The following is a 27,706-nucleotide window of genomic DNA, read 5'->3' on the forward strand; positions in this document are numbered from 1 at the left end:
CTTCTGACAGGTCTTAGGACACCGTAAAGTCTTGTCTGCCACAGGAGGTCCTGTTGTCTTGGCCTCGCTGCTTCCCCAAACCCTCTGCATGCCTGGCCTGACATTCTCTCGTACATATACCATGAAGATCACATACAGTCACTACACCCACAAATGAACTACCCCTGCTTTTATCTTATTGTCTGATTATCCTCTTGGCATGATTGTGAAAGTAATAAAGCCTCCCTGGTTAAAAGAAGCCGACTAAAAAGCGTGCTTGCCATATAAAACAACTTCGCAGAACAGGCTAAATCACCACACAAATTTGGGGTATCTCCTTTTACAGAATTTTAAAATGCACTCACAGAAATCTCTGGTCTAACTTAACTGTAGATCCGATGAACTAGACACATACCCCTTTCAGCTTTCCAATAACATAGGTAATAAAGTATAACTTAAAACAGACCTTTGTCTAGTTATATATATGGTCTGTTTTGAATGAGCCATAATCAATGTTTTGTTCCCTTCAATCTGCTTAAAGATGCTCTGTCGAGAGAGAAAACAAAGACTACTGATGCACTTCTATACATGTATTCTTTCTACCACTCCTTTCCTTAGTTTGTAATTATGGGGATAAAAGTACCCGCTTAAAATAAATGCTGAAACCCAAAGAAAGGCTATCATTTCCTAGCAAATTTCCCCATAGTTAAAAAGTGGCATTAATTAGTAGGATGCCTGACTGGGTCAGTTGGTTAAGTGTCTGTCTTTCGCTCAGGTCATGATCCCAGGGCTCAGGGATCAAGTCCCACGTTAGGAAGCCTTGCTCAGCGGGGAGTCTGCTTCTCCCTTTGCCTGCTGCTCCCCCACTTGTACTCTCTCTCTCTGACAAACAAATAAATAAAATCTAAAATAAAATAAAATAAAATGTGGCATTAGTAAAAACCTAAAACAACTTTAGGTCATCAGAACACTATCTTTAGTTTTCAAACAAACTTATAAGCTTCAACGTCCACAGCCATATAATGCAATGAAAATGCGTGTCTGAACTATTTCTGAGTTGATTTATGTATCAAATAAGGAAATGCTTCATAAATTGTAATACAGGACTACTGTACTCCTTTTTAAAGGAAGAAATTCGGATTATGGTTTTGGCCACACCATTACCTGTTCAAGTTAGCAAGGCATGTTCTCGGAGTCCAAAATCACAACCTGAAATGTTTGCAGGACAAGGGAAGTGAAATACATGAGTGAAGCAGGTGGGAGGAAGTACAAGCAGAGAGTGACCTTGTGGAACCTGGGCGGTACAGGCCCCCCATCCAAAATGGGCCAACCACCTGCTGGCTTCAGCAGCTAGCAGCTGTAAGCTCCACCTTGCAACTGTTTTTCAGGAAAAGCTAGAACTCTGGGAACTTATATGAAACATACTAATTTCAAAAATATTGATAAATGAAGGGTGCCTGAGTGGCTCAGTCAGTTAAGTGTTTGCCTTTGGCTCAGGTCATGATCCTATGACCCCAGGGGTCGAGCCCCCCACACCACTGCATCCAGCTCCCTGCTCAGTGGGGAGTCTGCTTCTCCCTCTCTCTGCCCTTCCCCCAGCTTGTGCTTGCTCTCTCTCTCTCTCTCTCTTTCTCACTCACTCTCAAATAAATAAGCAAAATCTTTAAAAGAAAATTAAAATATTGGTAAATGATTTTAAAGTATTCAATTATTTTTAAGTGATGAGCTCACCCAAACCAACACATCTCAAGACCAAATTCAACTTTTAAGCTATTGCCTTAAGACTTCTACATGAGGTTTTCTGTTCTTTGCAAGAAGTGGACAATGGACAGAAACCTAACCACATGGTGTAATCATCCTCAGAGCTCAGGAAAATGGAAACAGCAGCTAGCATTTTTCTGACTAACTGCAATATGCCAGGTGCCTACTATTCTTATAACTTTATATGCCTTATGTCATTTAAGACTTAATGAGAAACATTCCAGAAAGGCATTACTGTAACCCACAACCTGGGATTAGACAGAGTTTTTAAAGTCAAAATGCTGGTGAATGGTGGAGTCAAGAAAAAGACCAGGCCAAAGCCCATGGTAGAAAGCTGCTGTTCAATGATGTATTATTTTAGTTCAGAAGAGTAATGCTCCCCAGCTAGAGGCTCCTGACTCCCTGTGTGTTCCCAAAATGGTAAAAGGTCTTCTGTGACTTATTTTGAAAGCCTATTGGACATCTGTTTACTCTCTAATGGATAACTGAGTTTGTTTCCTATTACCAAGGAAAGGGGGTTTGCTTCTTAGATACAGTCTTTCAAATTATAGCTCCATGGCAAAGATTAATGAAGGGCTCTTTGTTTAAAAAAAAAAAAAAAGGTGGAAATGAAAAGTTTAGAGCACTGACATTACAGAAATCATTAAAATGATAAAAACATTGTTACATCAAAACTTTATTTAATCTACATTCATATACTATAAAGTAGATTTGTACTTCCAAATACTTGTTCACAAAACTATTAGTAGCAACTAGTGGACCTTCAAATATTTTAGATTTGGCAGAGAAAAGTTGTTTTTCAAACACTTGCCCAAAAAAATTAGGCCGTAAAGATACAGTTGAAAAAGGAAGGCAAGACAATGCTATCCCCTTTTGTGATGTGACCACAATCTCTACAAATTGATATACCAAGCTGGTATTAAAGACCATCACGTTTAATCTTTCATTTTGGACTTTTTCCTTTCACCAACAATAATAAAAAAGGACTAAGACAAATGAGAGTAATTTTTCATACCCACTAGACATCACATCAATATATTCATAAAAAACAAGTTATCACTGAAATCTTACACATCTCTAAGTTCTCCCATTTGAAAACAATTATCTTTTATAAGATCAAAGATATGGCATGAATAACATGGACCCTCATTTATTTGTCAAAACTTGGAACTTAGGCTCCAGCAGACCCAGAAAACCGGTCAACTTTATCACCTACCTTTAGAAAAGTCTGAAAGTAAAACACAATATTGCTCAGATACAAGACATCAAGTGTCCAGGCTGCAGCTGCGGTCCAGGGCCTGTGACACACAACAGCGAAGTCATGGTGTTACAGGGAAAAGCATCCAGGATCTGGGGAAAATAATTAGAAGATGAACTTACAAACATGTAAGCAGTATGGCAGAACTACAATTTTTTCCTCCGTTTTAGCATTTTTACACAACTAACACGGAGCACAAAGCACTTCATCTCCTCTACCAACATAAAACAAATCTAAAGTCACTGGATCAATGCGAATTACAAAAATACAAATAAAAATTAAAAAATTAAGGCTTTAAGAGCAACTACAACCACCAAGAAAACTGTAGACACAATGAAACCCATGAGTATTCTTCAGATTTTCAAACTTTTTTTTTTTTTTTTTTTTTAAATTTTAGTGCCCTTACAAGCTATTTCAAGGCTTACGTCTAACACCATCCTAGTACTAACGATCTCTTAAAATTTGTTTTAAATTTCTCTTAGGAAAATGTCAGCAAGGTGCAAGTAGTAGAAACTACTGGAAAACAGAACGGGACTGTTAGCAAGTTGAAAGGACATCGTTTCTGGGAGGATTCCTCTATTTCTCAACAGGGATCACAGTGCTCTTGTCTGCCCTTTCTCTCCCCTTAGAGAACTTTCCAGAGACGTTTGGAGTTGCAGGGACCCCAGCCCCACCGACCTGCTCCTAGAGTAACCATCCCGGAGCAAGAGCTCCCTGGGGCCGACCCGGCGCGGCGTGGCGCCACAGGTTCCCCCCGGGCCGCCGGGGCGAGGTGCGTCCTCCCCTCCGCTTCTCTCCGCACCGCCTTCACGCTCCCCGTCCAGGTCTCCCGGCAGGCGTGGGGACGCGCGCGGGCACCCTGGCCTCGCACTCTCGGAGGCCGGGGCGCGCCCTCCACGCACCCCCACCCCACCCCACCCCACCCCCGGGGCCCGAATGCAGCTCCGCCTCCTGCGCCGAGCAGGCCCCGCCCCCTCCCCGCGCTCCTCGCCCGAGCGCGGCCCTGACCCCTACCTGGGCCGGAAGTGGGTGCCCGCTTACTCCCCTCCCGGGGCGCGGGAACGTGCTTCCTCCCCGCCGCGCCCCCGCCGCACCCCGCGCGCGCCGAGAGGGATGGCCGCGCCGCCACATGCGCCTCGGAACCTCGCAGGGCAGTGGGCCGGCGGCCGGGGCTGCGAGGGCCTTCCCGGACTCGACTCGACCTGCGCCTCCTTCGCCTGGCGCCCGGGACGCGGGGGAAGGGGAGTGCAGCGCCCACCCTGGGGCGCCCCGGATCCCTGGAACTTCCCGGACAGGCCCAGTGTCTCGGAACAAATTCTCCTCGTTTTAATGCGCGGTGTCTACCCCAGTCTCCTGCTTCCCCGCTCCCCCCACCCCGCCCCCGCCAAGAACTTCCCCAATTTGGGGGGTTCAAGCCAGCGGCAGGCTCCGGGCTGAAAATTTAGACCTGAGAAGGGAAAGTGACTAATGAAGTCGCCCCCAGATACCAATTCACTTGGGCGGTGTAAGGAGCCTGGGGTTGAGGCTGAGTGAAAGCTGGAAGCCCTGCTTCTGGAAGACTCCAGTCAATTACCAGCCCTCTAGCTAGTCCCGCGCTGGTCCTGTCTTGACTGTTCGGAGCTCATCGAATGGGTCCATGCTGACCACATTGCCCTGAACAGCCTCGAGGGTCATTGTGCGCATAGTTAGGCCTTCCTCACCTTCAACAGGTATGAACCATAGTCAAAATGTCCTTTGGTTCTGTTAATAATGTAAATGGGCCTGACATTGATGTTGTTATCTGAGAATTCTAGAAGAGAACAGAGGTCATCCAGTCCTAATCAATGCATCTGCCTTAAGAAAAAACTTGATCATACCAAAAAGGCATTCAGCATATTCAATATCCTTCCTTAGATTTCTCTGAAATCTAGATTTCTTTGAAATCTAGAAATTGAACAATGAGTTTTTGTCAGAATATCGTGTATCTTATCTGATATCTGAGGTTATCTCAGAATATTGAGAATATCATATCAATGCTAACACATACACAGACTCAAAATTTTAAGTTACTTCTTTAAAAACCAGCCTATCAAATATATTATTTAACATAATGAAAAGAAATAACCAACTGCCCACATACAAAATAAAATAGGCCAACAATAACCAATTAAAATACAATGGGAAAATGGATCACATTCACAATAGCAACAAAGAATATGAAATGACTAGGAATGATAAAAAAATGAGAATTGTAGATCTAAAAAGAAAAATGCAGAACTATTGAGAAAGTATTTATAAAATATTTTATTAACTAGGGAGACAGAGGATATCCTTAAAAGATAATGTTTTAAATACATCAAATTAAGAGACAAAAATATTCTAGAATTCATCCAAGAAACTACATAAACTAGAAAAGCTAAGGCCAGTGGTTCTCAGACTGTAGTCTTGGGATATTTGAGGTCATTCAAGGGTTTCCCAAAGTAATAATTGCTTTCATGATAGTATTTAGATTTTTTTTTCACTCCTTTTTTGGTGTCCATTCTTTCACAAGTATACAGTTGAGTTTTCCAGTGGCTACATCCTATGTGTTATCACAAGAGATTGAATGCAGAAGCAGATATACCTGCTCTCATGCCAAGCACGAAACAAATTTGCAAGAATATAAAGAAATGCCATTTCTTCCATTAAATTTCTTTTTTTAATAGTTTTTTTATTTTTTTTATAAACATATAATGTATTATTAGCCCCAGGGGTACAGGTCTGTGAATCGCCGGGTTTACACACTTCACAGCACTCACCATAGCACACACCCTCCCCAATGTCCACAACCCCACCACCCTCTCCCTGCTCCCCCAACCCTCAGTTTGTTTTGTGAGATTAAGAGTCTCTTATGGTTTGTCTCCCTCCCGATCCCATCTTGTTTCATTTATTCTTTTCCTACCCCCCAATCCCCCCATGTTGCATCTCCACTTCCTCATATCAGGGAGATCATATGATAATTGTCTTTCTCCGACTGACATATTTTGCTCAGCGTAATACCCTCTAGTTCCATCCACATCATCACAAATGGCAAGATTTCATTTCTTTTGATGGCTGCATAAATTTCTTTTGTTTTGGAAACGGTAGTTATTTTTTATTAAAAAAAAAAGTTATCTATACTAATATGCAATGAATTTACTAGTGTTTTTAAATTAATTTTTAAATAAATATATTTTTTGATTTTTCAGTGTAATTTCTAATATAGTAAATATCAGTAGCCATAACACATAAACAAAAGCTCATTGGTGTCCTTAAATAATTTTTAAGAGTATAAAAGAGGGTCCGAGACCAGAAAGTTTGAGAACTTTTTGGTCTCGGACCCTCAAAAAGTTTGAGAACTTTTTTTTATAACGAAATAAAAACATATTAGTAAGCTATAATAATTAAGAATATGACATAACACAAGAATAGAAGAGTATACACAATCCAACCAGCCTAAGACCATCAAGGACAAAACCTGTGGTCTTACCGTCAAGTTTACAGACTCATTGCAACAATGGAGACTGTCCACCACAAGGCAGAGTTTTGATAAGCTCAAAGCCCAGCGGGGCTGGGAATGAAGGAGCCAATATGAGGGTTGGACTGCAAAACGAACTCAGGGTTTGCTTCCTTGGATAAATGTGGAATGTCATATTCGGAAACATCTCACATGAAGCTCTGCTCCTGGGTTGTAAAATCAAGGTCATTTCTCTGTATCAAAGTGAGTTAGAACTTCCAAGCAAGAATGGAATGTTTCATTCTTACTGATATAATTTCAGAAATTTAAATCTCTGATCATCTGGGGTTTTAGAAAATACTAATTCCCAATGAGTAAGCAAGTAGTAGTTACTCAAAGAAGATGTCTTTTGTGGTACTTTAGAGCTGCAGTATGCCTTGGAAGAAATATGGTTTCCTGTTCCTCTTGCAGCTGGCTGTCCCAGTCTGATAAATAGACAGGTCCACTGGACTTTTCCTTTCTCAGTCTGTCCTTTTTGTTTTTCAAAAGAAACTACTGAAATAGTTCTGGATAGATTTGGGTTAAATTTACCAGTTATTTTCCTTTATGGTCTGCTAATAGATACAAGAACTTAACATATGATCTGAAGCCATAAAAAGCGATATTGGAGAAAAATTTTATTCAATAATTGACTTTAGGACTATTGGCTAGCTTTTAGGCAAATATGTAATTAGATCAGTCAAACCATGCACAAGAGAGCTACAATAAGGATTAAAAAGTTAGATTTAGAAAATCAAACTGGAAGTCTAGAAAAAATTAAAATCAATATCAAATTTCTGGATGGAAAATATTTTACGATTAAAAGCAATCATATAGGAAAACAATCAACAAATTTAGCTAAATAATGCCGTATGCCCCTTGAAAACATCAACCAAAACAAACAAAAAACAAAAGAAATAAAAAGAGAAATAGTACTCTGGGAGAAATAAAAGCAGCAGATCAAATAGGGTTTATATCTTTACTATATTTTAAAAAGTGCAATGAAATTGTTAAGAAAAGTGCCAGGATTTCAACACATAAAGAATGCTCTATAGAGATGACAAATGCTCTCTTGAGAGGGAGGGCAGGAGGCTGTGGCAGCACAAAGGATTAAGTTGCTAATTCTATGTGGGTCTGGGTTGAGAGGTTGGATACAGGCCAGGAGAAAAGGGTGGCAGTCAGGGAAGGCTTCTCGGAGGAAGTGTTTGGTTTGAGCCATAAGTCTGAGTAGGAGAAAGAAGGTCACATCAGACAGACAGAAAAACAGACCTGGAGGAAAACAAAATACTCCAATACAGCGGGAGAGGCATGGCAGATAAAGCTGTAAAATGAGTGAGTTTGGCCAAAAGGCCCACATGCCCAGCCAAAGAGATGTATTTGACCATGAAAGTTATTAAAGAATATTTGGGGGCTCCTACGGATTTCTGATGGCCAGATTTGATAACTGAATGTGGAAAAAGACAAAGGAGGTAAAAATCACTGAAATGTTGCCTTGGCTGTCATTACACAGAAAGGAACCCTATTCTGGTCAGCACCCTTCCTCCTGTCCCCTGCAAAAGATCTATTTTTGTCAGAGGAATAACTTGATAGGCACACCTGGACACAAACACTGTCCTCCCTGCCCCCACCAAGGACCGTGCCTGATTTATAACCAATGGTTGCAGAACTGTCTTCCAGGAAAGTTGGATTCAGCCATCTGAGGGCTTTGTTCTGCTGAGTAGAACTGAAAAGTTTAGGAGAAGATTCTGGGCAAAGAATGAGGCCCGAGAGCCATTTGATTACGTTTTCCTGGAGCTTGAGGGATGGAAGCAGCTCTTCTGTCTCCCCATGAAAACTTCAGTAAAATCTGCAGACAGGATTAGGTAGATGTGGGATGGAAGCAAGGCGAAGCATGAAGTCTGGCCTCAAGATATCCCAGACAGATGTAAACGATTCTAGTTGTGCGAACTAGTTACAGAACTGTGGCCCCAGAAAACAGCAGGAGATGGGATTTGGGATGGAAACGATGAATTCTAAATTTTACATATTGACTTTGAAGTGTAAAGGATTCTTAGGCATAAGAGATAGCTTTTGAGAATGCCCAAAGTCTGTCTCTTTTCGAATAGATCCGTATCTGTGTATCATTCCAAGAAGACCGGGGTTTGCTTTTCTTTTGTCTTCTGTGTCACTTTTTTCTGCTTTTAAACTCATTTTACTGAGTTAGTTCTCTGCCTTCTTACAATATTTTTTTCTATTGTTATTTTTTTCCCCTTTTATCCAGGAGATGCTCATCCTCCCCATCAGAGGTTGATGGGACTAAATCGCACACATATTCTGAATTATTTCTAACAAATCAGAAAAGAGCCACAAAGAGCTAAGGCTCAGAGTACAATGTCATCTTCATTACTGTTCGAACAGAACTGAAGAGAAAACCCAGGCCTCTTACCTCCTGTCCCATCCAGTGTCAGGCAGAGAGGCTCAGAGAAAGCAGACAGTTCCGTGGACTGGCCAGAAGCAAGACCCCACCTTGGACGCTCACAGCGCCATGTGAATGAGCCCAGCTCAACAGCTGCAGAGATCCAGGAGAGCAGGCAAGGGAAGAAGAGTGCTCAGCCTTGCTTTCTGAACCTCAGAAACTCCACCATGCCAGATCTGTCCAAGAACCTCGGTCCAATGAAATTTGTTCTCAAGTGTATCCTTGCACTGGTGTGGCCTTAGTTCAGACATCACCATCCTAGCCAGTTTCACTTTTCTCCCGATTTTTGCCTCTGCCTTGTGCTCTCAACTTCATAATAAATTAAATTATTAGATGTATTCCTCAAACTCTTGGTAAGAAGTTTCCTTGCATTGATTTTGCACATCTAGGTAGTGATCTTCTTGGTCAAGAAAATATAGTAAAACAGTCTGCAGGTCTTACTACCAGGTCTCTCTTTTAAATGTGCAAGCTTTCTTCAAGTGCATTATCTACCTTCCTCTCTCATGGAAAATTTCTGTAAGGAATAAGTGTCTCTTTATCTACTGACAAGGAAACAGAAGCAGGCACCCAATAATGACTTCTCAAAGGCCACAATCTTAATAAAGTCATCACTTCGCGATAAGACATTCCGAAGGCTGCCACCTCTGTAAATGCTCAAAATAGAGTTTGATCTTCACAGAGGGATGGAGGATGAAAGCATGATGCTTCAAGTCATCTAAACCCAATTTACAGCTTCCCAGTGAAGGGCTAGACTTTGGCCAGATGAGTCTTCCTTGGGAACCTTTCTCTGGCTCCATTCAAACTTTGCCCCACTCTCCTCTCTGCTTACTAAACCATAAAAAATCTCAGTCATGATATAGTTGATTGTTCTTTTCCTGTGGAAAACCCTTTGCCAAAATCAGTATGATGGGTGCAGTAGCCATTTTTTTAAAAGAATTTCGTCCCTTCATTCTTGATTCATCACTCCATAAATATTTACTCAGTGTTTCTATAGACTAGAGCTGTTCCAGGCATTGGATTTGAGACCCATCTTTGCTATATATGCCTGTAGAACGTTTGCAGCATTTCCTATCTATACGAGCTGACATTCCAGAACTAAGCAGAAGACTACTAATATCGGATTACTCATATAAATAATACTCAAATAGTTGAGACTAACACATTCTTTCACCACTAACCTTATGTAGATCATTTAACTTGTCTGGATTCAAAACTCATCCAAAAAGTTGGTCCAGGTGTTTTCTTCATCTTTGTTCCAGGCCCTCTGGCTAGTGGTTACCCCCCTGTTATCAGTTTCTCAGCTCTAAGGATCTGTACGCATTTACATATGCATTATTACGAGTGCAAGTATTTCAAAACTATCATTCGTACTTCATCTATTCAGACAGAGTCCACATTTGACTTTCACATGTCCATAAAATATTCCGCATTTTAAGATCTCATTGGGGTCACCGACTTGATTTTTCTTTATGAGTTTTGAACTTCTGCCATTGCTTTGTATTAGGTTGTGTGGGAAGGACGAGCTGTGTACTACTGTATGTAATTTAGTTGAAATGTTCACTGCTGTAAAAATTATACAAGCTGTTTCAAATAGCAGACATTGCATAGGCTTTCTTTCCCTCTTGCTCCTTATGTGTCAGGCAGTAAAGCAATGAATAGAAAGGAAGAACATGTCTTGTTTAGTTAATGATTTTTGTTGGTGGTTATTATTATTTTTTTTTTTACCTTGACCTAAATTCATTTAGTATCCCATACTTCCTCTGAAGCTCCTCATTTGGCAAGATGATGTATCAGATAATCATTATCAAAATAAAAATATTTGTTTTGGGTTCGTAACCAGACATAAAACCATAATTTAAAAATAGTTTCATTTTAGGGGCACCTGGATGGTACAGTCAGTTGGGTGACCAACTCTTGGTTGGGGAAAAAGGACAAGAATAGAGGGTGTGAAGTGGGGGGTTTAAATCTTTTCACAGAGCAGAGGAAGGAATTTGACATCTTTCCTTCAGAATATTTGTAGCTAACATAACTTTTTAAAAACTTGAAACGTGTTGAGAGATTTCTTGGTTTCATTTTTTGTTTTTGTTTGTTTTTTAAGCTGTCTCTAGATTGTTGCAGACTGTTTATAATTGTTCTTTTTTCCTTATGGAGCATTTTGGGTTGGAAGATAGATGCTGTGGTAAGAGGGAATTTAAGGGAAATTTCAACATCTATACTTCAACCCCCTTTTTATAGAGTAGGACACTGGGGGTTAGTTCACTTGCCTGAATTCACACATCAAGAAGGTAGCACCCCCAAGGGAAGAGCGCTGACCTTCTTTCTTTTGGCCTACATTCTTGCCAGAACATTGCCCTCACTGCCTGATTAATTTGGGAGTGGGTTTTGGGCTGCTGGGAACTGGGTCTGGGAAGGTACCTGTGGTATACAAACAGATAGAAATTATTATGATCTTTATTGTTAAGCTTATCCTTGTAGACCCCAGCACACTTCCTACAGAAAACAGAGACCCTTAGATCTCCTTAGGTCAATGTTTTGGGTTTGGCCATCCTAATTGTAAAGGATCAAGATATAGAAAGAGAATTAAGAAAATAAATAATTTTTAATTTCATTCATTAAAAAATATGGATCGGGGCGCCTGGGTGGCTCAGTGGGTTAAGCCGCTGCCTTCAGCTCAGGTCAGGATCTCAGGGTCCTGGGATCGAGTCCCGCATCGGGCTTTCTGCTCAGCAGGGAGCCTGCTTCCTCCTCTCTCTCTGCCTGCCTCTCTGTCTGCTTGTGATCTCTCTCTGTCAAATAAATAAATAAAATCTTAAAAAAAAAATATGGATCAAAAGCTTCCTGTATGCCAGGTGCATTCTCAATGTAGGTGATCTGACAATCCAAGCAATGGTCAAAATCCATGCTTGAAACGAGCTTGTGTTCTAGTAGTAGAGGCTGAATAAATAAGTCAAGTATATTTCACTTCAGATGGTAACAAATATGAAAGAAATCGAGCAGGGAAAGGGGATAAAAGGGTTGGGGGTAGAGGCTGTAAGAAGTAGTGTGGGGAGGGGTAGGGCCAATTGAGAAGGTGGCATTCAGGCCCTGTGGGAATGAGGATCCAAGAACTAACATGGTGGCCAGAGCCCATGAAACACGGAGGCTCTTTTGTACCCTGGAAAATGGTCCTCCTGTGGGGCGGAGTTGTCTCTCCTGAAGCACCCAGATCTTCAGGGTGCCTTGTTTTCTCACTCTTCAGCAGAGGTGAGGCCTCTGTGAATTTACTTGCTGTCCAAAAGGTTCCCAAGTGTTTAGTGATTTAAAATGTGATGACCACTTGACCTCAGGGAAGAGAATAGGAAGAAGGAACCGATTGCTGGGAGGTAACCCACAGTGAGTCCGAGATTGTGCAAAACAATTGACATCAGTTTCCAAACTGTTTTTGTTTGTTTGTTTCCAGCTCTATTGAGATATAACTGACATATAACATTGTGTAAGTTTTACGGAGTCCAAGTAGGGATTTCAAACATTTATATATTACAAAATGATTACCACATAATATTGGCTATTACTTCTAGCTTGTCCATTTCATCTTTGTGGTGAGAATATTTAAGATTTACAATCTTAGTAACTTTCATGTATATAATACGGGTTTAATTATTAGCTATCATCCCCTGCTATACATTAGATCCCCAGGATCTATTCATCTTATAAGTGAAAGTTTCTACCCTTTGACCAACATTTCCCTGTTTCCCCACCCTGTAGACCCTGGCAACCATCATTCTACTTTCTATTGCTAGGAATTTAGCTTTTTTAGATTCTGCTTTTGAGGGATATCATAGAATATTTTTCATTCTCTGGCACTTAGAATGATGCCCTCAAAATTCATCCAAGTTGTCACAAATGGCAGGATTGCCTTCCTCTTCATGGTTGAATAACATTCCTGTGTGTGTGTGTGTGTGTGTGTGTGTGTGTGTGTGTGATCTTCTTTATCTACTCATCTGCTGACAGACATTTGGGCTGAATATTCCTAATTTAGCAGCATCATGCAGATTGTGACAACTCAGGAAACTTAATAGTGAGTCCAGTAATCCCATAAAGTGGTTGTCCTGGGTAGATACACACACACCACAATGTGGGAGAGATGTATGGAGGTTCCAAGTAGAATCAATTTTGGAAGGAAATTACCTAAAAACATGGAATCGAGTTCCTGTTTTCCACTCAGTGACCAATGATTTTAGGAATCTTCTGCCTGAGTTTGAAAATTATGGAATTAACAAAGCATTCAGTCTCTTTGTATGATCAGATACTGGGATGTGAGGAATTTTCAGGTCAAAATGCATGTGTGTTAGTATCTCCTATTGACATTGTAATATTAGAGATAACCTGTGGGAGATCCTGAACATATTCAGGCAAAAGCAGGCCAAGAAACATTCAGGATGTACCAAGTATAGAAAATTTGGGGGGTTAAATATGGCCAGGGAGTAGGTATAAGAGAGTAAACAGAATGAAAATATCCTAGAATCATAAAAATACTGCCAATGTATAAGAGTGCTTAAAAAATACTCTCAATTCTTATTTTTTTAAGTTTTATTTATTATGTTTTAGAGAGAGAGAGAGTAGGGGAAAAGGCAGTGGGAAAGAGAAACTTAAGCAGAATCTGTGCTAGGCTTGATCTCATGACCCTGAGATCACGACCTGAGCCAAAACCAAGAGTCGGATACGTACCAACGGAGCCACTCAGGCGCCCCCCACCAGATACTCTTGGTATGGTATTCTACAATATATTCTATAATACCCAGCATGTTTTAGTTATCCAGACCCATCCAGACCATTACATTTCAGTAGAGTTTATTTCACTTACTTTGGTTTATTTTTTCCCACATAAAACTCAATTCTTATTCTAACTTAGCAGTAAAAAAAGAAATTAGGATTTATCATATACATTTAATTAATTTATTGTCAGATGACCTCTTGGCTATGTACAATGTACAATATATATTTGCAATTTGTACATTATTTAAGGTTTCTGTGTCTCAATTTACTTACCTAGAAAATGGCGAAAAATAAGAATGTTATTTACATTATAGAGCAATTTTGAGGATTAAATGAAGTTATCACTATAGAAACTCTGTACCTTAAGTGGCATATAATACATAATTAACATATATTAGCTTTAATTATTACTGTTGTCATCAGTATGATAATTATCATCTTCCTCTCACGGAAGGATTTCAGGGCTCCTATTACAAAATTCTTTTCTTTATATTCCATTATGCTAGCTATTCAAATCAAGAAACTCAAATCATTTCATAGAGAATGGTCTTTATAATCTCATGGAGAGAAAGTGACCTTTATTATCACTGAGATTCACTCTAGTACTAGCTGTGTGAATTTTATTCAATTCTTTTAATTTCTCCAAACATTATTTTTCTCTTTTATATGACAAAATATTTATTATTAATGCCTTCACAGAGATGTGTATATTCAAGTTCAGAGATGTTAAGGACTAAAAAGATAAATGTAAGTTCTGGTACTTTGTTGACTCATTAGATGGTAACTACTGCTTTTAGTTATTATTTCCTTCAGGAAAACCTGAATACTGAAACTATGTGTTTCTTCAAACAGAGGCAGCCAAAGTTAAGACTAATAGAGACTTCCTTCCAGAAGTACCTCTTATGAATTGAATGTTTCCTACTTCTTTCCTGCCCAGTATTAACTCTTCAGCAGAAATCTAAATAAAGAGGTGGCCATGACTTCCAAGGACCTACTGCTTCATGTTACTCATATTTCTTCACTGAATGAGGAGCCAAAAAAGGGTAAACAAGCCCTATCTTCCTTTAGGTAGATGATCGAATATACGAAAACAAAAAGACATGCAGCAATTGCCTAGCCCGTTGCAAGGCTAACGCACACAGGGGTCTGGTTCTGTCACTGAAGAGAGAACCTCATCTAAGTTGTCATAGAGAAGGACAGAGCACTGCCACTCACTGGCTTTTGGCAGTTCCTTTAACTGATCTGATCCAAACCGAAAGGAGGGCAGGAGCCTCAGAGGAACTGCGCCAGAGTTTAAGCCAGACCTACTCTTTCTAATGAGGAATCCTATGGGCAATTACAGGTGAATCATAGAACAAATGGAAGCAACCATTCTTAGGAGACAATTGCACTTTGTCCATGTTCACGTGTTAGTTCATTATTGCTGAAATGTCCTTCTTAGGCAGAGACTTTCCAAAAAGCCCTGCACTACAGAAAGAGAAGAAAAGGAAGAGGGATGGAAAAGTCAACAGAAAAAAATAAATTTTGCACATCCCACTCCAAAACAAGCCTCTCTCAACACAATGGGAAGGGCACAGAGGGACTAAGTAAGTCTCCTTTAAAGACCATGAACTAGAGCTTTTAGGCAAACATGGCTCAGGATAAACTTTTCCTGATTAACAATATAATTAGCCTTCACTATGATTATAATAATTAACAGGCCAAGGATTCAGGACGTGGATGTTTTGTTCTCTTTGATTTAAGCAACACCAGTAAAAAACCCAATGCACATTCTCTTCGGAAAGTTCTTGAAGCTGAAATGAAGTCATAGCCTTAGCTTCTATAGGACAGACTTATCTCTGATTTCAAAACTTCAAAATTCTTTATCATGGTATAAATTCAAGGCCGAGAAGCATCAAATGATGGGGTGATGCAAGTTGTCCAGCTGGTGTTAAATTATACATTTGCTTAAAGCTGAGGTAAAGTAATCCCACGGTTTGTTAAAATATTTACATTAGTAATTAGTGTAATGGGAGCAGTAGATTCTATACAAGATAGCTCTGAAAAGCAGGAAAACCAGGAAAGCAAACATTAAAAAAAAAAAGAAAAGAAAAAGAAAGAAAACAAGATCCACCTTTGGAAATAAATTTTCAAATGTTTTCAGATCCATGACATGTTTTCTCCCAAAGTCTACCAAATATGTGGTTTTTGCACCTCTGAGGGTGCAGGCTCTGAAGCTTAAAATTATGTGCGGGGACATCTTTCGGGCAGAGCAGAGAGGAGCAAATCATTCTAACCCTTGCTGTGCGTGGCAGTCCCCATTGGTACAGAATGTGCATGGGCAGCTGAGCCGGAGTGGCAAGCGGTAAAAACTATTGCTTCTTGTGGTGCCAAAAAGAAATCGATGCCTAAATGCACATCTGATGCTACAAAGCTACAAAGTCCCCATTACCTTCCAGAAGAAGAATGAGATCACCGCCCTTCCTTCCATCCGTATCTTTGTTGATTGGGACCCCTAGGGTATAATTAATTCTCGTTTCAGAGAATTTATCTATACAAGGAAACATGTTGAGAACTGACTGTACCATATGCCAATGAGGCGGTTTGCTTCTATCATTTACTGTAACCCTCCCAAGACCATGATTGGAAAGAAATGGGCATTTCCAGTTTATAGGCGAGTATAGGAAGGCTAAGAGAGGTTGAGTAATTAATCCAAGGCACTCCTGTTTATAAGTGGTGGCCTCAGGTACTGAGAAACAAGTTTATATGCAGTTGAGTTTTATAGAGTATGGGCTATGTAGCAGACTTTCTTATTTTAAAACTTGCCTAAAATAATAAATTCTAAAGGCATATCTTTTTTTATTTTTTAAAAATTTTAAACTCTTTTGAAGATTTTATTTATTTGTTAGAGAGAGAACGTGCACGAGGGAGAGAAAGAGAAAGAGAGAGACAGCGTGTGCACAGGAGCAGGGACAGAGGGAGAAGCAGGCTCCCTGCTGAGCAGAAAGCCCTTTACCAGGCTTGACCCCAGGACCCTGGGATCAGGACCTGAGCTAAAGGCAGACTCTTAACTGACTGAGCCACCCAGGCACTCTCTTTGTTTTTTTTAGACACTGTTTACAGACAATTGTTCAGATAAGAAATGGGGGACTTTGATTTTTGTTTGTTTTTTATGTTCAGTTAGCCACAGTATATCATTAGTTTTTGATGAAGTGTTCAATGATTCATTGTTAAGTATAACATCCAATGCTCATCACAGCACGTGCCCTTCTCAATACCCATCACCCTGTTACTGCCTCCCCCCACCCTACTCCCTTCTGAGACCCTGATTGTTTCCTGGGGTTCATAGTCTCTCATCGTTCATCTCCCTCTCTGATGTCTCCCCCTTCAGATTTTCCTCCCTTCCCCTATGGTCCTCCATGCTCTTCCTTATGTTCCATAGAGGAATGAAACCATATAAAAATTGTATTTCTCTGCTTGGCTTACTACACTTAATATAATCTCCTCCACTGCCATCCATGTTGATGCAAATGGTAAGTATTCATCCTTTCTGATGGCTGAGTAATATTCCATTGTGTATATGGACCACATCTTCTTTATCCATTCATCTGTTGAAGAGCATCTCACCTCCTTCCACAGTTTGGCTATTATGGACATTGCTACTATGAACATTGGGGTGCACATGCCCCTTCTTTTCACTACATCTGTATCTTTGGGGTAAATACCTAATAGTACAACTGTTGGGTCATAGGATAGCTCTATTCTTAACTTCTTGAGGAACCTCCATACTGTTTTCCAGAGTGGCTGCACCAGCTTACATTCCCACCAACAGAGTAAGAGGGTTCCCCTTTCTCCACATACTTATCAATATTTGTTGTTTCCTGTTTTGTTAATTTTTGCCATTCTAACTGATGTAAGGTGGTATCTCATTTTGGTTTTGATTTGTAAAAAATGGGGGACTTGATGTGCCAAATTGGTTGACTGCCTTTTAAAAAAAATTCTGGCAAAATACACATAACATTTACCGTTTTTGTTATTTTTAAGTGTACATTTCAGTGGTGTTAAGTACATTCACACTGTGGTAAAACTGTCCCCACCAACCATCCACAAAACTCTTTTCATCTTGTAAACCTGAAATTTTTTCCTCATTAACAGTAACTAGCATTTTCCATTGCCCCTGGCCCTGGCACCATGAGAAGCAATAATGCTCAGTGCTCACCCCTTCATTCTACTTTTTTTTTTAAAGATTTTATTTATTTATTTATTTGACAGAGATCACAAGTAGGCAGAGAAGCAGGCAGAGAGAGAGGAAGGGAAGCAGACTCCCTGCTGAGCAGAGAGCCCAATGTGGGATTCGATCCCAGGACCCTGGGATCATGACCCAAGCTAAAGGGAGGGACTTTAACCCACTGAGCCACCCAGGTGCCTCTGCATTCTACTATCTGTCTTTAAGAACTGAGTATCTAGGTAGCTCATGTAAGTGGAATCATATAGTATTTGTCTTTCTGTAACTGTCTTATTTCACTGAGGGCAAAATCTTCAAGGCTCATTCATGTTGTATAACATGTGTCAGAATTTCCTTGCTTTTTAAGACTAATACTCCACTGTTCACGTATGCCAGATTTTGTTTATCCATTCTTCCATCCATGGACACTGGGATTGCTTTCATATTTTTCCTATTAAGAATAATGCTGCTATGAACATGAATGTTTGGGCACATATCTCTCCAAGTCTCTGCTTTTAATACTTTTGGGTATACACCCAAGAGTGGGGTTAGCTGAGTCAAATTATAATTCTATTTTTAATTTTTTGAGGAACTGCCATACTATTGTCTACAAAAGTAGACATTTTACATTCCCACCAACAGTGCACAGTTTCCAATTTCTTCACATCCTCTTCCACATCTGTTACGTTGTTTCTGATAGTAGCCACTTTCATGGGTGGGGGGTGAGGTTGATTGCCTTTTAAGCATAGGTTTGCTTCTGTATAGAAAGGTAGGAAACTTAATAGATATCCCAAAACATCCTCTCCATTTCCTAACAACTGAATCTGAAATTCTTTACAATGTGTGAATCATTCAAAGCTCTCAACAAAATGGATATTAGCTATTAATTAATAACATTTGTAAAATTGTTTTCACATATGTTTAATCCTTATAATGTTTCTGTGAGGTCAGTATTATTAACCCCATGTTACACATGACGAAACTGAGGTCTGAACTGTTCCAGAGCTCAGAGACTCAAACTCAGATCCTTTGGCTCCAAATTCTGCATAGTCCCACACTGCTGGAGGCTGGAGGCAGTTGGGAAAGTTGTTAAAAGAGGAAATTGTTATTACTGGTTAGAAATTTTTGGATTGGTAGGGCACCTGTGGACACAGTCAGTTAAGCCTCTGACTCCTGATTTTGGCTTCAGTTGTGATCTCAGGATCCTGGGATTGAGTCCTGCATCAGGCTCTGCACTCAGCAGGGAGTCTGCTTGAGGATTCTTTCCCTCTCTCTCTGTTCCTACCCCCCCCCACATGCTCTTTCTCTGTAAAATAAAATAAATAAATATTTTTAAAAAACAAAAAACACTGGGTTGATGAGTGGAGAGCAGGACCCGAGGGAGTGTGGAATTGGCACTCCTAAATTTGACGGTGGGGTTGACGTGAAACTAAATTCAAGTGAAGGATTCCACGCTCTGAAGAAGTGGCAGAGTTTTCAGAGGAGAAGAATGTTGGAGTGAAAATTGAGGAAAACTGAACAGAACCATAACCCGTTTTCACTCTTTTGCAAAGGGAGGCCTCTGCCTTCTTGCAGATTTGCTACTGACACGCCTTGGAAACACTGGGCAAGATTGTTTCTATCCTGATCAATTTTCAACCTGAAAAACAGAGGTCACGCTCCCTCACAGGAAAACCAAAGCATTTAAATCTGTATCATTTTCTAAGCCTCTTTGTTTTTGAGCTTCTTGGAGAAAAATGCTTACTGTATTTTATTTACTTGACTTTACTCTGAAAAATGACAAAGATAATTAGACATTCTTTCTGTGTTTAACACAAACTTGAAAATTTAGAATGAACCCCTGTATATGGAAGGATTAAACTCTGTTTCAGAAATTGTTATATTATAGCTCCAAAATTACCAGGGACACCATTCATTTAAAAAAAAAAAAAAAAAAACCTTTAGTAATGCTTGACACTCTAATAATGCAATTTTTAAAAATCCCTTCAAGATGATAAGTTGGACAGTAAGAAATAAAAAGAGCAGACATTAGGACCCCATTCACTTGCTCATTATCTAATCAACTGACACTAAGAACTTTAGAGTATGGATAACCACTTAATAATCCACCGAGTTTATTACTTAAATTATTTGGAAGAATGGAACAGTAATATGTTGAACTCAGAAATGAGACAAAATTAGAAACATGAATAAACAGGAAAAATATAAGGAAGGACGTGGGAATAAGCTTCAGAATGGTATAATACAACCAGGTATCCCTAATAAAAATCATTTTCTAATAGTATTTTTCCCATTTCATAGTATTTCCTAGTTGCACTGGAGTGTGCCAGAGGTGCCCATAATTGGGACATTCACCATGACCTCTAAGTATAAGTTTAAAACTAAACCAACTTCCAGAATCATGCTCTATCTCCAAGGCTGCACATCACCAGTGACATTATATGCATTTCTTCTAAAAAAAGATTGTGAATTAGGCCCCATAAAATATCGAGAATGGAGCTTTACTTAAGGTCTTGAGATAAACACAGAGACCCTACCTATATCTCTTACTGAATGTGATAGGGAAGATTATTTCCATGGCTCATTATAGTTATCTGGCCACATACCTCCTCAGCAAATATTACCTGACTGACTGACTCATGGAGCGAGATCTAATTTCTAGAACAGTCTTGGAAATTAGGATATAAAGTTTGATCATTCCCCAAAGGATAGACTCTGATTAATGGTGTTTTGGAGAGTTTGACATCTTTAAAAGTTATCCTAAAAGAACAAATTGTGATTAAAGTACTTCTACAAAGCAGGTCAAGAAAAGCCCCAGCACACCAACCAGACCAGGTAAACCAGAATACCCATCCTCACCAAATATCTCTAAAATGGTATACACACATACACACAAATAGAGACAGTCTCGAAGGTTTTGTCTATCAAATGAATTTCCTTATGTGTGTATATGTAAACATACAGATATATCCGGGATGATTCTTATTTCACTCAAGATCACAAATATTTCTAGAATAAATGGATAGCAAAGAAGAAAAATTATCCAGGGGAGACCCTCTTAAGAAGTCTGATGATAAGGGAAAGAAAGAGAGCCGTGTAGGAAAGCCTCTTTCTTTTTTTTTAGGCTAGTGGAGATGGGAGCAAGGAAAAGGAACAGCTGAAGATCCTGTACCAATTTATCTCGGAAAAGAAAAGAGATAGCATATGTTAAGCACATCTTTCATGCCCTGGGCAAATGGCTTGCCATAAGTTTTCTCAGATAGCTCTGAAGTGTGCACCTTCTTTCCACCCCCCCCCCTGCAGTAACTGTTTTAAACATTGCTGATCCCATTATATTAAATTTTTGTTTATGCGTCTCCTCGAAGGCAGAGACAATCCTTTATCTATTTTTGTGTCCTCAGTGCTTAAGCACAGGATGGAGGTTCTGTTTGGCAAATTGAATAAGTGGCTGGATGTGAAGACAGGAGAAAAGAGGCAGAAGCAAGGAGTGAATCCAGGAGAGTATAGACAGGGCAGGCTCACGAACACACAGGCACTACTAGCCATGGAAAGGTAATGTTAGTCTTCAGGAATGTGGGTAAAAGGCCTAGAGAGCAAATACGTGGAAAGAATTTGAAATAGAAAGATGAAACATAAAGGAAAGGGAGGCCAGTGCCTTACAATGCTATTTGGTAGAGTAAATGGGTGTATAGTTAGAGGATGAATGTTTGCACTTGGGTGGGTTGAGGCCAGGTCTCCTAGCCAGGAGAAGGATTTGGTAGCAGAAAACTCTAAGGAGAATGTGAAGACATTGCTGGGTACTCAAGAGGAAGGGTGATGGGGAAGTATCTGAAGTCAATTCAATACAGGAGCTAGAAGTCTGATCTCTTACAATGGTTGGCAGTTCAAGAAGGGGGACTAGCAAGGTGAATGGTGCAGAAAGTCAAGGAAGGAAGCCATTACAGGATGGCAACAAGTATATTAGAAATCTAGTCTGGAAGGATGCAGGACAGAATGTCACTCAATGAAACCCCAGTCTGTCCGATTCATTCATTTTTTCTGGATAAGCCAAGGCTAGAAACTTCCAGTTTTGCGCCCTTCTCTAAAAGTAGCCAGAGTCTCCTCAAAAACTAGGCTGATTAATTTTCAGAGGGTGTTTTAGTCCAAGAAGTCAGCTTTGATTACAGAAACTGGTATCCTCAGCCCAAACCGCAAGCTACACAGAGACAGAACAAATCTAACTGCAAGAGGGAAGCTAACTCGCGAAAAGAAATGTGTGTGGCCAAATGATACGGCCACCATCAAATCATCGTCACCTCGCTTTGATTGATCTAGGATCTCCAGGTTTCCTTTGGCGTCTGTTAGGAAAAGCTTATGGTCAGGAAATTTCCTGCCTCTCCTGTGGGGTGAATTACCCAGAAAAATATAGCAAAACATTAAAGTTCAACTAACGCTGCTCAGCTAAATCTATTATTGCTCCCATTAGAGAATGTCCACTGTCTGTTGACATCATCGATGCTTCCACGGAGAGGGCCGTGCAGGTCATAATGGTCCAACATGAGCGCTTCACATATATTAACATTAATAGGCAACACATGTTTACCCAGGTGATACATTATCTCTTTCTCTGTGATTCCAAACTATCTTTCTGATTCTTAAACACTTCCCACAGTTCATATCTGATCGTCTGAGTCTTTCCGAGAGTAAATACAAGAAACAACTACCCTTGACATTTTGACTCCAGGACCCCTTTTCTCAAAATCATTTTTGTGCCACCCCAACTTGAAGATGCTGGATATCATCGCTGCTAGTGAATCAGCATCTGAGAGACGCAAAATGAATCTGATCAGGAACCAGACTTTCTCCATTAAGAACCCACCCTCTTTCACCTTCAATCTCTCATTTCTTTTTTCTTCTTCTTTAACTCGTATTCGTGTCTTTCTTTAAAAGGTTTTGTTATCTTATTAATGCTATGATTGCTCTCAGTGACCAAATGTTTATTTCCTCCTTATTAAAACAGGGATACCTGGGGGGCTCAGTGGGTTAAGTGTCTGCCTTCAGCTCAGGTCATGATCTTGGGGCCTTAGGATTGAGTCCCACGTTGGGCTGTCTGCTCAGTGAGGAGTCCGCTTCTCTCTCTCTCTTCCCCTTTTGTTCCTCTCTCTGTTTGTGTTCTCTCACTCATTCTCTCTCTCTATTCATAAGTAAATGAAAATCTTTTAAAAAAAATTAAAAAAATAAATCATCCATCTGTGTAGCACTATGTGATGTTCCCCTATTGAACAGAAAGGTCAATGAAATGGCTCCTGCCTTCAGATAGTTAATAGTTGTGTGTGTCTCATTGTACATTTTTCTATATGATTGGTTTTTTTTTCTCCTCTGGATTTTCAACAATTCCTTATATGTTCTGACTATAATACACATTGTGACACAATTCTGCCTGAAGTCTGTTCATGTCCTTTCCCATTTTGCTGCATGTTTTCCTTGTCACCTTATTGTTTTATAACAATTCTTTATATATTTTGGATATAAACCTGATGTCGGTTACATGTGTTGAAATTTCTTCTTCCAGATTGTGTGTGTTTTTTTCCTACTTTCTTTATAAAGTCTTTAGGAAATTATAATTGTAATTTTTCCAATAATGAATTACTATTTTTGTATTTTGTTTAAGAAGTCCTTCTCCAAGGGCTCTTGGGTGGTTCAGTCAGTTAAGTGGCTGCCTTTGGCTCAGGTCATGATCCTGGGGTCCTGGGCTGGAGTCCAGCATCGGGCTCCCTGCCCAGCAGGAAGCCTGCTTCTTCCTCTCCCTGCCACTCCTCCTGCCTGCACTTTTTCTCTCTGTCAAATAAATAAATAAAATCTTACCAAAAAAAAAAAAAAAAAAAAAAAGGAGAAGTCCTTTTTCATATCAGTCATATTCATCTGAATGTTCTACATTTTATAATTTTATAATTTACATTTGGAACTAATTATTATATATGATTTGGAAAGACTCCAAATTTTTTTTTCATATTGATGAAAATTTGCCCAGGGAAACTTCTATAAATAGTTCATTTTTTCCCCCTACTGATTTGAAATGTCATAAATGAAGTTTCCTTTTTTTTTTTTTTTAAGATTTTAATTGTTTATTTGACAGAGAGAGAGATCACAAGTAGGCAGAGAGGCAGGCAGAGAGAGAGGGAAAAGCAGGCTTCTTGCTGAGCAGGGAGCCCGAAGCAGGGCTCTATCCCAGGACCCTGAGATCATGACCTGAGCCAAAGGCAGAGGCTTAACCCACTGAGCCACCTACCAATGAAGTTTCTTAATAAATGAATTTTTTTCTTCTAGGTTACTTAGTCTACTCCATTGGTTTACTCTTCACTTACATGCCAAAGCTACTGCACAACTTTGAAGGAGCCTACTTGGATATAAATCCTGGTTTTCCTATACTGTTGATTTGGCCTTTGGGTACTTAACTGCAGTTATTGCTTTACTTAGCTCATCTATAAAACTGTAATAAGATCTCACTTCACCCCGCAGTCATTGCTGAGTCATTTTCCATTTGTAACTTTAAGGTTCTAGGTCTGTCTTTTTCTCTTAGTAACTACCATGCCCACCACTTGGGTTCTATTGTCATGTTATCTCTCCTGATCCTGGGGTCTGGGGAAATTCTGACTAGTTGTCAAAAAACCATTGCTATTCTGGGATCCCACTACCTTCTTAATATCAATCTAGGATAGGGGGATATAAGTCAGCTGGGGTCCCCAGATCTACGTGGGATTTCTGTTCCCACCCTCATCTGTCTGGCCCCTCATGTTTTCTCTTTACATCAAGGAGCATTGAACACCTTAGCAAATGTCTTAGGGAAATAGCACCAGGCAGGAGAGGGAAAGAAGGGGGAGAGGCAGAGAATCTTAAGCGGGTTCCATGCCCAGGGCAGAGCCTCACTCAGGGCTCCATCTCATAACCCAGAGACCATGACCTGAGCCGAAATCAAGTCTGACGTTGAACTAACTGAGCCACCCAGGCACCGCATAGTCTACATTTAAATACAACTAGACAACACGATTTATTTCGCAACTGTTTTGAAGAAACAGAAATCTCTATACTTCTCAATTTGACTATTACATAAAAACACAGTTTTCAAAAGTCCCTATAAAAGCACTATCCACAGGGTGGCTGGGTGGCTCAGTTGGTTAAGCAGCTCCCTTAGGCTCGGGTCATGATCTCAGGAGCCTGAGATGGAGCCCTGCTTTGAGCTCCCTGCTCAGCAGGGAGCCTGCTTCCCCTGTCCCTTTGCTGCTCACCCTGATGGTGCTATCTCTAAAATAAATAAATAAAATATTTTTAAAAAGAAGTGCTATACAGGTATTAGCTTACCAAATTTGACCTTTTTATTTTCATCTTTATTTATTTATTTATTTATTTATTTTAAAGATTTTATTTATTTATTTGACAGAGAGAGATCACAAGTAGGCAGAGAAGCAGGCAGAGAGAGAGGAAGAAGCAGGCTCCCCAGCGAGTAGAAAGCCTGATGCGGGACTCGATCCCAGGACCCTGGGACCGTGACCTGAGGGGAAGGCAGACAATGACTAGCCACCCAGGTGCCCCAAACTTGGCTTTTAAACAAAAGTTAACTTGAACTTTTAATTAAAGGAGAATTATTATTTTTAGGCAAAAGTTTTTCATCTGATGGGTGCCTGGGTGGCTCAGTGGGTTAAGCCTCTGCCTTCGGCTCAGGTCATGATCTCAGGGTCCTGGGATCGAGTCCTACATCAGGCTCTCTGCTCAGCAGGGAGTCTGCTTCGTCCTGTCTCTCTGCCTGCCTCTCTGCCTACTTGTGATCTCTCTCTGTCAGATAAATAAATAAAATCTTAAAAAAAAAAAGTTTTTCATCTGAAAAGACAAATTTGGATTAATTATTCTTTCTAAATTATTCATTGATGTAGCTAGTTATTGAATATATAGAGCACTTAGATATTTTCTCAGGAAAAGATTGTAACTTCATTTGATAGATACTAATTTCTGAGAAGTTCTTATTTATTGAGGCTTATTAAATTGTACGTAACAAAAGATACGCCCTGAAAAGAGACGAATCCATTGCCTTTTCCATAGCTTTAAGGAAAAACTGTCTTCTCTTTTTTACCTCTAGTGGTTTTGCCACCTTTTAGTTCTGAGGTATGATAGATACTCATTTTGGAGTAATTGTGTAATTGTTGATAGAGTCTGTCTAAATTTTATTTCACATTCACAGATCCTTTCTTGCTAACTATAAATTGTAGAATGGCTTTTAATACTTACAAGGTTGACAAATTACTTCTTTTCAAGAATCTCAACTATTTGAGAAGTACCTATTTAGGTACTATTTAGCTATCAAGCTTTCTTAACTACAGTCAGAACACCTCCCTTATGGGCACCAGATTTTCTTCTCCGGTAGTTTGAATCCTTGTAATTATGCTGTTGTTGGCCATGACAATAATGTAAGTATACATGTTTGTGGGTATTAATGGAGTTAGGGTCCATCTATAATCTCTGTCTCTTGTTTTGTGGGTGGTAGTTCCAACATTAGTTTGGTTTTCACCTTTGTTGTGCTGGTTGGATCTACCTGATGATGAATACCACTTTGGATTTAATCTAGGATTTGGCTAGTGGTTTATATCATAGTTCAGTTCTTAAAACTCATGTTATACTCCTGTGGGTGTGTTCAGAACATGCTAAGTTCAGTAATAAGTCCAGACCTTAGGAGTTCATAGCATGGATAGGAGATCACCTTCTCTAGCCCTGTTAACTCTGGGGTAACCCACACATTGTCTGGCTCCAGGGATCCCTTTCTTCTCTTCCTCAGGACAGCGTGAGGTTTTCTCTCTTCTCTCTGGGTTTTCAATGTCAAGAGTTGCTGCCACAGCAAAGCAGTTCCCCAAGCAAGGGTTGGCCTCAGGACAGAGCTGGAGGACACAAGGGTTAGGAAAAAGGAAAGCCACTGGGGATTTCTGCCACACTCTGGCACTTAGAGGGCCCTTCTCCTGGTCTACTGATTAGAACTAGGGAATTTCTCTCTTGAGTTTTGGCAGCACATTTCTGCCAGTGGGCTCATCCGCAGGTCAAGACTGGGCTGCAAAGGAATGAAAAACAAACAGGGATTCTCACCCATGCAGCAGATCATTATTTAGGTTTTAGCGGCAGTCCCAATAAGTTGGCTTATGTGATCGAGGCTGAAACACCAGATGTTCTGAATCTTTAAGAACACACATGGAGACTGACCACATGGACTAGGAAATTGAACCAAGGCTCAGCTGTGTACACCCAGTGCAGCTGCTCTGGTAATGGGCGCCTTCTCAATGATGCTAATTACATTAAAATTGAAAAGCCACATGAACGGAAATAAGAAATCACTGCAGGCAGAACGGTGTGTAGTCTGTTCAGTTCTATGTTAAGGGAAGCTCTAAGGAGGAATTTGGGATAGATTTATGACATAGGCAAAGATGGAGGCCCTGAGGGAAAGAATTTGTGAGAGCTTCTAGGGACCTCTGGGTGTCACCTGACCCAGTGGCTTTTGGATCAAGGTCAGTGTGAGCAACATAACAGAGGTATGTATTTTCATATCCTGTTCCTACTGCGAGAAAGAGGCTGAGCTGGGAAAGATGGCCGCCCACCTTCTGCTGCCCTGGGTGGCTTGCCTTGGAGCTAAGCCCCAGGCAATGTGACGCTTATATCTGCTTCTTGCCCCCAGGGCAGGGCCTTTTACAGAGGGGACTGGAACAGAAATTTGCTATCAATTATAGTTTAAGCCTGATTATATAAAAATCGGCCTTTAAACTTTTTTTTTAAATTTTTATGTTTTGA

The 27,706-nt window shown here is 40.1% G+C and overlaps 2 protein-coding genes across 6 annotated transcripts in view; one reads left to right on the forward strand and one right to left on the reverse strand.

Annotated features, from left to right (window-relative positions):
- The window catches only part of MYO3A (myosin IIIA), a 241,796-nt gene extending 237,897 nt beyond the window's left edge, over positions 1–3,899 (reverse strand). For 4 of the 5 annotated variants that reach the window (XM_059183895.1, XM_059183894.1, XM_059183892.1 and 1 more), the window contains exons 1-2: positions 3,677–3,899; positions 2,957–3,090 (exon numbers count right to left, since the gene is read on the reverse strand). The gene's annotated coding sequence lies outside the window, so the exon portion shown is untranslated. The remainder of the gene's footprint in view (positions 1–2,956; positions 3,091–3,676) is intronic. The other variant, XM_059183893.1, reaches the window with a different exon arrangement.
- On the forward strand, positions 1,122–4,435 carry LOC131839684 (basic proline-rich protein-like). Its single transcript, XM_059187449.1, has 4 exons — positions 1,122–1,151; positions 3,481–3,534; positions 3,628–3,770; positions 3,823–4,435. Exons 1-4 carry the CDS (start codon positions 1,122–1,124, stop codon positions 4,433–4,435), a joined length of 840 nt encoding a protein of 279 aa, XP_059043432.1.
- The last annotated feature ends 23,271 nt before the right edge of the window (positions 4,436–27,706 follow it).

This window comes from Mustela lutreola, chromosome 8 (assembly GCF_030435805.1).
Source record: "Mustela lutreola isolate mMusLut2 chromosome 8, mMusLut2.pri, whole genome shotgun sequence".
NCBI lineage: Eukaryota > Metazoa > Chordata > Mammalia > Carnivora > Mustelidae > Mustela > Mustela lutreola.

Coding starts and splice junctions, on each gene's coding strand:
- LOC131839684 (XM_059187449.1), top strand. CDS start 1,122: ATGGTTTTGGCCACACCATTACCTGTTCAA. Junction 3,535..3,627: donor CTGGAAAACAGAACGGGACT/GTTAGCAAGTTG, acceptor CTCTCCCCTTAG/AGAACTTTCCAGAGACGTTT. Junction 3,771..3,822: donor CCCCGGGCCGCCGGGGCGAG/GTGCGTCCTCCC, acceptor CTCCCCGTCCAG/GTCTCCCGGCAGGCGTGGGG.